The 10868-nt window shown below is 50.3% G+C and overlaps 1 protein-coding gene, 1 non-coding gene and 1 pseudogene across 3 annotated transcripts in view; 2 read left to right on the top strand and 1 right to left on the bottom strand.

The window, feature by feature from the left end:
• Positions 1-3588: 3588 nt before the first annotated feature.
• Positions 3589-4019, bottom strand: LOC110300752 (annotated as a pseudogene).
• A 2451-nt stretch (positions 4020-6470) lies between these two features.
• Trnam-cau lies at positions 6471-6543 on the top strand. Its single transcript has one exon. It is a non-coding gene; the product is annotated as a tRNA-Met (tRNA).
• A 411-nt stretch (positions 6544-6954) lies between these two features.
• Fbxo31 (F-box protein 31) overlaps positions 6955-10868 on the top strand; it is a 31039-nt gene continuing 27125 nt past the window's right edge. Inside the window, exon 1 of one of the 2 annotated variants that reach the window (XM_021169771.2) lies at positions 6955-7314. In XM_021169771.2, the coding sequence (XP_021025430.1) occupies positions 7017-7314 (298 nt within the window). In that variant the 5' untranslated portion in view covers positions 6955-7016. The remainder of the gene's footprint in view (positions 7315-10868) is intronic. The other variant, XM_021169773.2, reaches the window with a different exon arrangement.

The following is a 10868-nucleotide window of genomic DNA, read 5'->3' as shown; positions in this document are numbered from 1 at the left end:
CCCGGACAGTGGCGCTTTACAAGCTCCCACCCCAGTGCCAGTTCATAAGAGTAGAGCAGTGACAAGTAGAAACCGATGCTCTTAGCCAGCTGAGGGGCGGGGTACCATTCAGGCACACGGGGAGCCGGAAGTCAAAACAACGGAAGCCGGGCGGGCCCTTCCGGCCTCAGAGAAGATCCGAGCGCCACACTCAATATGGAGACCGCGAGGCCCCGAGCCTGCTCTGGGCTGCGGGGCTTGCGCACGACTCGCCCCGCCCACACCTCTTTTTCATTGGAGGAAGCCGCACGTCGGCTTTGTTGTCTAGGAAACTATTGGCCAGCGGTGCAGTCAATCGCCGCGTCACCTGCTCTTCTGAACAAGTAAACAAGAATTGCTCAAGATCGTCGAGGGGAGCAGGGCGTCTTGTCCCGCAGGCACGGCGGCCTTGGCGGGATGGGGTCACCTCGGTGCCACCTGGTCGGGGCTTCCGCGTCGTCCGGGACATACACCCCGCGGAGCCCTTCCGGCTAACAATGTGGTTGCGCCTCGGTTGCATCCCGGAGCCTGGTGCAGGGCCTTTCCCTACTTCGTACCACACCACTGGGCGAATAGACGCTTCTTTTCACTATGTTTTTGTTTGTTTGGTTGGTTGGTTGGTTGGTTTTTCGAGACAGGGTTTCTCTGTATAGCCCTGGCTGGCCTGGAACTCACTTTGTACACCAGGCTGGCCTTGAACTCAGAAATCCGCCTGCCTCTGCCTCCCAAGTGCTGGGATTTAAGACGTGCGCCCCCACACCCGTCTATCACTATGTTTTTGTTTATTCGAAAGGCCTCATATTGTAGACCACGTTGGTCTCGAACTTGCCTCTCTCCTGCTACCTCAGCCTTCTGGGTGCTGATATTGCAGGCGTGAGCCACCACGATTACCCAAAGTCGACACTTGTGGGGTGGTTTGTTTTTTTTTTTTTTTTTGTCCTAGGCTTGACTTCCAACTTCAGTGTAGCCATCAGTCCCCATCTGCCAAGTGCTGGGATTGCAGCTACCACACACCACGCACAGAATGCGACTTGATACTATTCTCAATAACTTGAGAGGCAGCCCACTGAGAACTACACTGTCTACTACTCCTCTTCCGTGTAGTCTTCCTGCTTTTAGTAGGAACGTAAGGCTGCAAAGGCAGCTTAACGCATCAATCTGGAGGCCAGCCGTGGCCACCGATGGGGTCTCCTGATTCCGTGTCTGGAGGTGGGCAGCTAACTGAATACACAAGTTTGCAGGCCTGCGTTCTATCCTTCTGATGCGCATTTCCCTCATTTTTCCCTCTCCTTTACTTTTGGGGATTTCCCTCCTCTTCAGGGGTTCCTCTCTGCTTTTATGTCCTAGAACACACAAACACATTTAAATCTAGGGTCCCCATGTGAGAGAAAATCCTCAGTATTCATCTTTCTAAATCTGGCTTACATCACTTAATAGAATTTCCTCCAGTTCCATCCGTTTTCCGCAGACGCCATAATTTCATTACTCTTTGTAGCTAAATAGGACTCCGTGTGTACGTGCGTATTTTCTGCACCCGGTCCTCAGTTTCCATACGGGGCTGTTGTGAACTGAGCCATAGTGAACATGGTGTGCAAGTGTCTCTGTGGCATGTGGACTCAGAAGTCCTCAGGTCTGCATGCAGGAGTGTCTTAGCTACAGAGAGTTCTGGCTTTTAGATTTTTGAGGGAGCCAGATACTGATTTCCATAGCATGCAGTTTCCATTTCCAATATCCCCGTGCAGAGGCCACCATTTCTTTCAAATGCCCCAATATTTATCTGAACTTGGTTACATGTGGAGGTATCTGTGCAACAGAGATATATACATTTTATGTACTACTTCATCTTCACTTGTGCATTATCAAATGCTCGACCAAAACAGAGTGTGTTGATGCATATTCATCTGCATCCCACGCTGCCTCGGAAGCCTGAGCTGGCTTCCCAAAACACCACTTTCAGGATTGCGTCACTCTCCGTGGTCCTGGCTCCGTCTCCTGTTTCATCTTCTGCTCAGATTCCAATCTGGCCTGAGCCTGCCTCTCTGCCTGCTCAGTCCCTGCTTCCTGGCAGGCAGGTCTTTGCTGTCCTTAACTTGGTGAATGCCACTGCCCAGTCCTAGCTTACTTGCCTCTTCTTTCCAGAACATTCTACCTCATGTGTTTTTCTCCCAGCTAACTTCACTTCTTTACATATGTATATATTTTATATCATCTTTGTAAGTTTTCCTCCTTCCTTCCTTCCTTCCTCCCTCCCTCCCTCCCTCCCTCCCTCCCCCCCTCTCTCTCTCTCTCTCTCTCTCTCTCTCTCTCTCTCTCTCTCCTTAACAGGCTGTTCTGGCTGGTTGTGTGTCAACTCTATACAAGCTAGAGTCATCAGAAAGGAAGGAACCTCAGATGAGGAAATGCCTCCATGAGATCCAGCTGTAAGGTGTTTTTTTCAATTAGTGATCAATGAGAGAAAGCACAGCCATGGTGGGTGGTGCCATTTCTCCAATGGTGGTGCTGAGTTCTATAAAAAAGCAGGCTGAACAAACTATGGGAAGCAAGCCCCAAAGCATCATCCCAAAATGGCCTCTGGGTCACCTCCTGCCTCCAGGGTACTACCTTGTTCCAGTCCTGACTTCCTCCAATAAGGAACTAGATCTGGAAGTGTAAGCTGAATAAACCCTTTCCTCCCCAACTTTTTGGCCTTGGTATTTTGTCAAAGCAAAAGAAACCCTGACTAAGATGCAGGGTTTCAGTAGGTACATCTGGCTGGAAAAGGTCACTACGTACATCAGGTTGACCGTGACCAAAAAAGAGAACCACTTGCCTTTCCCTAAGGAGCTGGAACTAAAGGTGTGGCCACTGCAGAGGCCCAAACAACAGATCTTTATCAACAGATCAACATCTTTATCAATAGATCAACATCTTTAAGGTTTTATGTTGGGGGAATTGAATTCAAGGTGTGTGCACTTACGAGAACACAAATGCTGCTTCCCCAACATCCTTTCTCTGAGCTTTCCTGCAGAGTTACAGGTCATGTACATTTGGTTTGCCACTTATTGTGTTTGATTGTTTAAAGTTCTGCTGAAATTCCTACCGATTTCTTTGTTTTTTTTTCCAGACTTGGTTCCTCTAGACCAGACTGGTCTTGAACTCACAGCACTCCCTGTCTATCAGTTTTTGGTTGCTGAGTTCCTGAAGTCAGACTGTGAACCTAGGCACAATTCTTCTAATGAGGAAAACCAAATTATTTTACTTTTTTTTTTCTTTCGGTTTTTTGAGGCAGGGTTTCTCTGTGTAGCCTTGGCTGTTCTGGAACTCACTCTAGAGACCAGGCTGGCCTCGAACTCAGAAATCCGCCTGCCTCTGCCTCCCAAGTGCTGGGATTAAAGGCGTGCGCCACCACTGCCCACTGCCCACTGCCCACTGCCTGGTTTATTTGATGTTTTAATAAGCTCCCAGCTCCTCTAGGTGCTGTATTGACCCATTTCTGCCCAGTTCCTGTTATAGTGACACGATGGACAGGCAGATTTGTTGATATTTTTTTCAGAATAAGGAGATTTATTACTGTGTTTCCATTGTCAAATTTTATGATCTTTGCCTTTCTTTCTTGCCTTTGTATAGAGCCAACAGGGACACATTGGCTTCTTTAACCACCTTAAAGCGGACTCCAGGAGTATCACCTACAGCGTGACCTTTTCAACCAAATCCAGCAACCAGAACTTCATCATTTTCCTCAATGAAGTTCAGGCAGCCATCATTGGGCACGCACGCTGTGATCTTCTTGCCGTTCTTAATGAGCTGCACCCTGACACATGTCCTGAGGGCAGAATTCGGCTGTTTGGCCTCAACTGCTACTTTTTCCAGCACAATTCCCTTTGCATGAGAGGCACCCCAAACGGATTGGCCTTCAGGGCTGTGCCCAAGTGGGCTTTCTTGTATTGTTTATCATGCCACTTCCGGTCCTGTCGGTGACTGTGGAGCTTCCATGCAGTTCTGAGACCACAACACTTGCCCATTTTGTAGGCGCCATAGGCCCAAGAGAAAAGCCATATTTTTTGAGACAGGCTGTGACCTGTAGCCCTGGGAATTGTCTGCCTCACCTTCTGATTTTGTTTGGAGTAACTTAGAGATTAGCCAGAACCATGAATAAATTTTAATAAGAGGAGGCTTTTTATTTCTGGCATCTGGACTGATTGGGATTGGGTCTGAACCTGAGGCTTATAAAGGCAAACCCCATAAGTTACATGTATTCAGAGTATGTGCACACGGAGTGTAAGTCTAACATGTGTGTCTTGCAGTTGACCTAGCCTTCCTTTCAGCAGAGGAAGCGAGTTTGATTACAAAAGCAGAAACAGCAGTTAGCCTTATGACCTACTATGTGTTATTGTTGTTGTTTGTTTCTGAGGCAGATTTTTCTGTGTAACCCTGGCTGTCCTACAACTCACTCTGTAGACCAGGCTGACCTTGAACTCACAGAGATCTGCCTGCCCTGGTCTCCTGAGTGCTGGGATTAAAGGTGTGTACCACAACACCTGGCTAAGACCAACTATCTTGCTAACATGGCACATTCTACAAGAGAAGACAATTTAAGAATACTCTTTCCTGGGCAGTGCTGGCGCACGTCTTTAATCCCAGCACTCTGGAGGCCGAGGCAGGTGGGTCACTGACTTGGAGGCCAGCCTGGTCTATAGAGTGAGTTCCAGGCCATCCAGGGCTACACTGAAACCCTGTCTTGAAAAACAAACACACAAAAACCAAGCCAATCCACCAAACAGAAAGAATAGCGTTCAATGTCTGGGAACACGAAGGGGAATGGCTGCTGGGATAGAGCCTGGACAAGCTGGAGGCTCACACAGTGTTTGCTCTTCAGTCTTTTCAACTTAGTTAAGCCTATACTTTAATGTTAACCTTCTCTCCTCCACGGGGCTAGGATTACCCGAGCTTGCCCTCACGTCACGGAGGAGGCTGGCTTTGTTTTTGATTTGCAATAGACCAAGATGTAAACAGAGCAAGTGTCACACTTTGGAATGGAAGCACGCCCAGCGCCCTAGTGCCCAGCCTCCTCTGCCAGCTGCAAAGGTTGCTGATGCAACCACCAGTACCTTCCGTTCCCTCTCGGCCTCAGGTTCCTCGTTCTTCAGCATGACACCATGTTTGTTTTTATTTTACAGGCTCGCTTGGAGAGTAAACACTCCCCCTCCAACCTGCTGCTTGCCACATCCGAAAGGTGTTTATAATAAACCATAACCTTTGCTCTGGCATAGTCCCCGGAGGGACAACATGGGACGCTTCTTAGAAGGAGTGGTTTTGAAGCTGGGGAGAAGCGTGTGAGGTCCCCACAGATTGGGAACTGTGTTCTCCAGGGCACACCCCCGCTCCCTCCCGCCCCCACTCCCCCTTCCCACCCCTCCACCCCCAATCCACTGAGGAGATGGACCAGAATGGAGGTGAGACAGAAGCCAGGGCTAGAATGTGAGAAATGTGACCTGGGCAGTCAGAGAGGTCAGGAGATCAGGGAATAGTTTACAGTGAATGAGCAACGCGGAACTCGCCAGCATTTTGTTTACAGCATCTACACACACACCCCTCTCACTGTTGTTCAGTGAAGGCTGATTGACAGCCCATGGATGATAGAACAGAAGGGTTCATCTTGGAGCAGACGGTCTAGGGTCTCAGCCACATGCCCACAAAGAGCTTACCCTCCCCATGGGCATTAACACACGGGGACAAGAGGCAGCATGTGCTCAGCTACACTTTTACACGATGTTAATATTATCAGGTAATTTAAGTCTTTTTTTTTTTTTCATGAAATCTTGCTGCATAGCTCAGGTTGTCCTGAAAAGTCCCCACCCTCCTGACTCATCTCCCTAAGGTCTAGGATTACAGGCCACCAAGTGGAGCCTTTGCTTAATGTCATTGTTAATCAATCAACCAATGCATTAGATAATATCTGTTTGCTTGTTGGGATAATTTACTGAGCGGACTGCTAGGAGGCACAGGGTCTCATGCAGCCCAGGCTGGCCGTAAAGTCACTAAGTAGCCTAGAGTGACCTTGTAATTCTGATCCTCCTGCCTTGATCCCCTAGCCCCAAGTTGGGATGAGAGACCGCCACTCAAAAGGTTAATTTTAATAATAAAAAATAGGCGATATTGTTATATAGGGTCATGAAGGGCAGAGCTACGGAGGATACCCCAGACTACTCCTTTCCTGAGAGGGAAGTTTCTAGACGACTTGTGCTGCGCGGGGCAATGTGAGCTGGAGAGCAGGTTTCGGGACACCAGGAACTCCCACCTCACTGAGCACCAGACCTTTCCTTTGCAACCAAGGCAGCAACCGTGGCAAGTTAGTTTAGATGTAGTGTTGCTAGGCGACAGTAGCTTTGGTTTATGGTTTCCCTTGCCAGATTTTGTTCATGGCGAGGCCACCACCTGTGCAAAGGCCCTGGCAGCGAGCTCCTCGCTAAGGAGCCTCGTTAGCGCAGTAGGTAGCGCGTCAGTCTCATAATCTGAAGGTCGTGAGTTCGATCCTCACACGGGGCATCCTGCATTGTTTTCTTGCTTAAGGTAAAACTCCTTCGTTCTACCCTGTAAACGGGATCAGAGGTGGGACTTGTGGGAGGGGTGTGGTCATGCTAGGGGCGGGGCTTTCAGGAGCTGAACCAGGCGACCCTCTTTTAGTGAGCAGGTGGGCGTCCTAAGTTTCTAGCCGAATGCTTTGGGGGCGGAGCCTGGAAATAGGGTGTGGCTCCATACAAGGGCGTGGGCCTAACACGTAGGGCGGGGCCTGCTGCTCAAGGGCGGGGGCGAAGCGTCTGGGTGGGGCTCGGAGGGGTGGGAGCGTCTAGGGGCGGGGCGAGTCTTCGTGGGGGCGTGTGAGGGGTTGGGGTCCGAGGGCGTGGTCACGTTTGGGGTGGAGCTTGAGGAGCCAGCAAGCGGGACTACGGCTGCCTGGCCGCCTGCGCAGAGCGCTGTGCGTGCGCGTCCGCGTGCGCGCCTCCGCGGTGGTGACGGGCATGGCGGTGTGTGCTCGGCTCTGCGGCGTGGGCCCCGCGCGTGGGTGCCGCCGCCGCCAGCAGCGCCGCGGCCCGTCCGAGACTGCGGCGGCGGACAGTGAGGCGGACACGGACCCCGAGGAGGAGCGCATCGAGGCGGGGCCGGCGCGTTGCTCGCTGCTGGAGCTCCCCCCGGAGCTGCTCGTGGAGATCTTCGCGTCGCTGCCCGGCACCGATCTGCCCAGCCTGGCTCAGGTCTGCAGCAGGTTCCGCCGCATCCTGCACACGGACACCATCTGGAGACGGCGCTGCCGTGAGGGTGAGCGGGTGCATCCTCTAGTACGGACACTCGGCCGAGGCAGGAGCATGGTGCGGAGTTCCAAACCAGGCCTGCTGCAGAGTGAGAAAACCAGACGGCTAGCAGGCCTGGGCTGCAGAGTGAGATCCTGTTTTTAAAAATGCCAGCCCCCGCCCCCCTAAACCAAACCTACAACCCATCCTCCCAGTGCAGGAAGAATGAGGACGCAAGGCGGCCACAGTCCCATTTGAAGGCCTTAACGTCCGTGTACATACATCACGGTACTCAGCCTGAATGGCTTGTTGGGGTGTGTGTGTGTGTGTGTCCTGGAGCCTTGCTGTTCCGTGAAGGGAACATGAGGGATTCCACTGCCTGCATGTCACACAGGCCAGTGCTCTGACTGTGTGTGGGCTTCAGCCTTTTCTGTCTTCTGGCCACAGCACGCCGGAGACTGCTTTATGCATTTTGTAGAAATCTAGGGGATTTACATCTCTCTTGTGGAAACCTCTGGGATGGTTCATCTTCGTGGGCCTGCACTTCTCCAAGTGGGATTGAGGGATGGCAGGCTGTGTGTGAGGAAGCGGTTTCCCCAGGTCCTCCCTACTGCAGGGTTCTTGTGTAATTTCACGGTTGACATCAGAGTTCTGGCTTGTCTCCCCTTACCTACCCACTGTGGGAAGTTGGGGTAATCTTACCCACGTCTGAGTGGGATTGGGACTTGGGTAGGGGCTTTTATAATAAGTATGCAAAGCCTTCATTCAGTCCTGAACAGGGCTGTTTGGTATGTCTGTTGGCCCAATGTAACGTCCTGTTTGTCTTTTGTCTTATTTTCTTGTATAAGATCCTCAGTAGTAACCTTTAGTCACACAGGATGGGTGATGTTTGTTTTCAGCTTCTGTCTTGAGCACTGTTCTTTCTTTTTTACAAATTACTCTGTTATTCTGTTTATTGTTATTGTGTATGAGAGAGAGAGAGAGAGAGAGAGGCATGCATGTCTTTGGAGGTTAGAGGACATGTGCTTCTTCTCTGGCAGTGGTCCTCAACCTTCCTATTGCCACAACCCTTTAATACAGTTCCTCATGCTGTGGTGACCCCCAGCCATACAGTTATTTTGTTGCTACTTCATAACTGTAATTTTGCTGCTGTTAGGAACTGTAATGTAAACATCTGTGTTTGCCAGTGGTCTTAGATGAACCGCTAATGGGTCCTCAGGTTCTCACCGCACAGGTTGAGAACCTCTCCTCTCTGGTTCAGGGCATGGAGCTCAGGTTGTTGATCTGTGCAGCAGGGCTTTCTTTGGCTGGTGTTCGCCTGATGGTTAGTGTATGTACCTTTGACACCCGGGCACACTCCAGAGTGTTCTCCATTGACCTGCTGGGCCTGTGCTGATTTTGGGGGAATTGTAGGGGGCCTGGGTAGGCATTGCTAAGACCAGGCTCACAGACTTCTGTGAAGCTAGAGATTTCAGAGGGGTGCTCTGGCCATGCTAGCTGAACTGGAGCTTGGGACATACTCCCAAGAGAGTTGTGAGCAGAAGTGTATAGAGTCCCATTGCCGGTTTGGAAAGTGGTGGGGGCAGCCTGGGAGAGCCTCTTCTATCCCCCCTCTTCCACTGCTTCAGCTCTCAATAGAGAGCAGTCATCTCACCTACACCAGAATTCCAACTTTGAGAAAGTAAAGGCTCAGGAACCCAAAGGCCGCAAAGTATTGGTGTTGCAGGTGTAAGCCACCACACTTAGCATTAAAAACGATTATTATTATTTGTATGTGTGCGTGCGTGTGTGTGTGTGTGTGTGTGTGTGTGTGTGTATGAGATTGCAGGTACCTACTGGCTCTAGTAGAGAGGCATACGATTCCCCCTAGAACTAGATTTGCAAATGGTTTTGTGAACCACCCATCCCTGTGTGGATGCTGGGAACCAAACTCAGTCCCCCACGAGAGCAGTTTGTGCTCTGAACTGCTGAGCAATCTCTTCTGCTCTCACCCCGCATTTCCCCCTTTGGTCTGTGGGTTTTATTCAGGTCATCTGGAAGGGATTTCCGTTTTGTGTTTCTTTTGTTTTTTTTTTTTGGTTTTTTTCGAGACAGGGTTTCTCTGTGTAGCCCTGGCTGTCCTGGAACTCACTTTGTAGACCAGGCTGGCCTCGAACTCAGAAATCCGCCTGCCTTTGCCTCCCGAGTGCTGGGATTAAAGGCGTGCGCCACCACGCCCGGCAGCCATTACATTCTTGACAACATTACCAAAAAGACAGATTAGAGACAGTCTTCCTTAGTGAGTGGATATGGGATGTCCACATACAGAAGATTAGAACTGGATTCCCATATCTTTTTTTTTTTTTTTTTTTTTTTTTTTTTTTTTTTTTGAGACAGGGTTTCTCAGTCTAGCCCTGGCTGTCCTGGAACTCACTCTGTAGACCAGGCTGGGGCCTCGAACTCAGAAATCCGCCTGCCTCTGCCTCCCGAGTGCTGGGATTAAAGGCGTGCGCCACCACGCCCGGCTGTTTCTTTTGTTCTCACTTGGTTTTGAACTCTTGTGGGTAGTTACTGGCCTTAGATGTTTGTGCGCAGGTGGTGTCTGGCATGCTAAAGTGCTGAGTATGGCCTATGATGACTGGGTACCTGGCAGCCCTTTGTGAGACAAGATCTCCAAATGTAGAGGAGGCTGGCTTTGTACTCTTCATTCTGTTTTTAACACACACACACACACACACCCTGGGTCACAGCCATGTCAGGCCACTTGGCTATTCAGGAAGGTGTACTCTAATCCATGGGGGTCCGGGACCGGTTGGCTGGCAGGCCTGGGATTTGTGGGTCCCTCTGAGGCAGTCTCTTTGTGCCTAACTTCCTGGGGAGTTAGGGAAATGCTGTGTATGACACAGTCTTGCCCTTCTTTCTCTGAGGCCCTGAGCATCTTCTTGGATTCCAAAATCAAGTAGATTTATATATAAAAAAAACAGCACACAGCCTTTCCCCATGAGCGGGCCTGGATCCTCTCAGCCTCTGTGGTTTCCTGGCAGAGCTGTGATGTTGGGTAGGCTCTGTTTGTGGTGTGTCTCAGGGGAATAGGTGAGGCTGGTGGAGGCGTTTTTATTGCTGGATTTATTCTTGCTGAGACTTGGGCCAAGACTGACCATCAAGGTGCGGACCAAACATGTGCTTTAAAGTTTGTAAGTGGGCCTTGGAGGCCAGGCTTGTAATCCAGCTTCAGGAAGCAGAGGCAGAGGGATGAGAAATTAAGGCTAGCTTGGGCTCTCGAATGAGTTCAGGGTTAGCTCTTGTCTGAGTAAAAAGTGAAAAGAGTCTGGGTGTAGCTGAGAGGATGGGAGTGAGTCCCTGGGGTCCACTCTCGGTACCACTGAAAATTAAAACAAACGAAAAAGCAAACCTATTCTTTCTACCGGGTAGGGTGATCTCAGATTGGGAAGTCACTAGGACCCTGGGATGGTGTTATCAGCATTTAGACTATTCTATGCCTCAGGGCCTATGTCCCTGTATTAGTTAGGGTTTTACTGCTGTGAACAGACACTATGACCAAGACAAGTCTTATAAAAAAAACAATATTTAATTGGGGCTGGC

The sequence above is a fragment of the Mus caroli genome, chromosome 8, assembly GCF_900094665.2.
Source record: "Mus caroli chromosome 8, CAROLI_EIJ_v1.1, whole genome shotgun sequence".
Taxonomy (NCBI): domain Eukaryota; kingdom Metazoa; phylum Chordata; class Mammalia; order Rodentia; family Muridae; genus Mus; species Mus caroli.
This window is presented reverse-complemented; position numbering and strand designations above follow the sequence as displayed.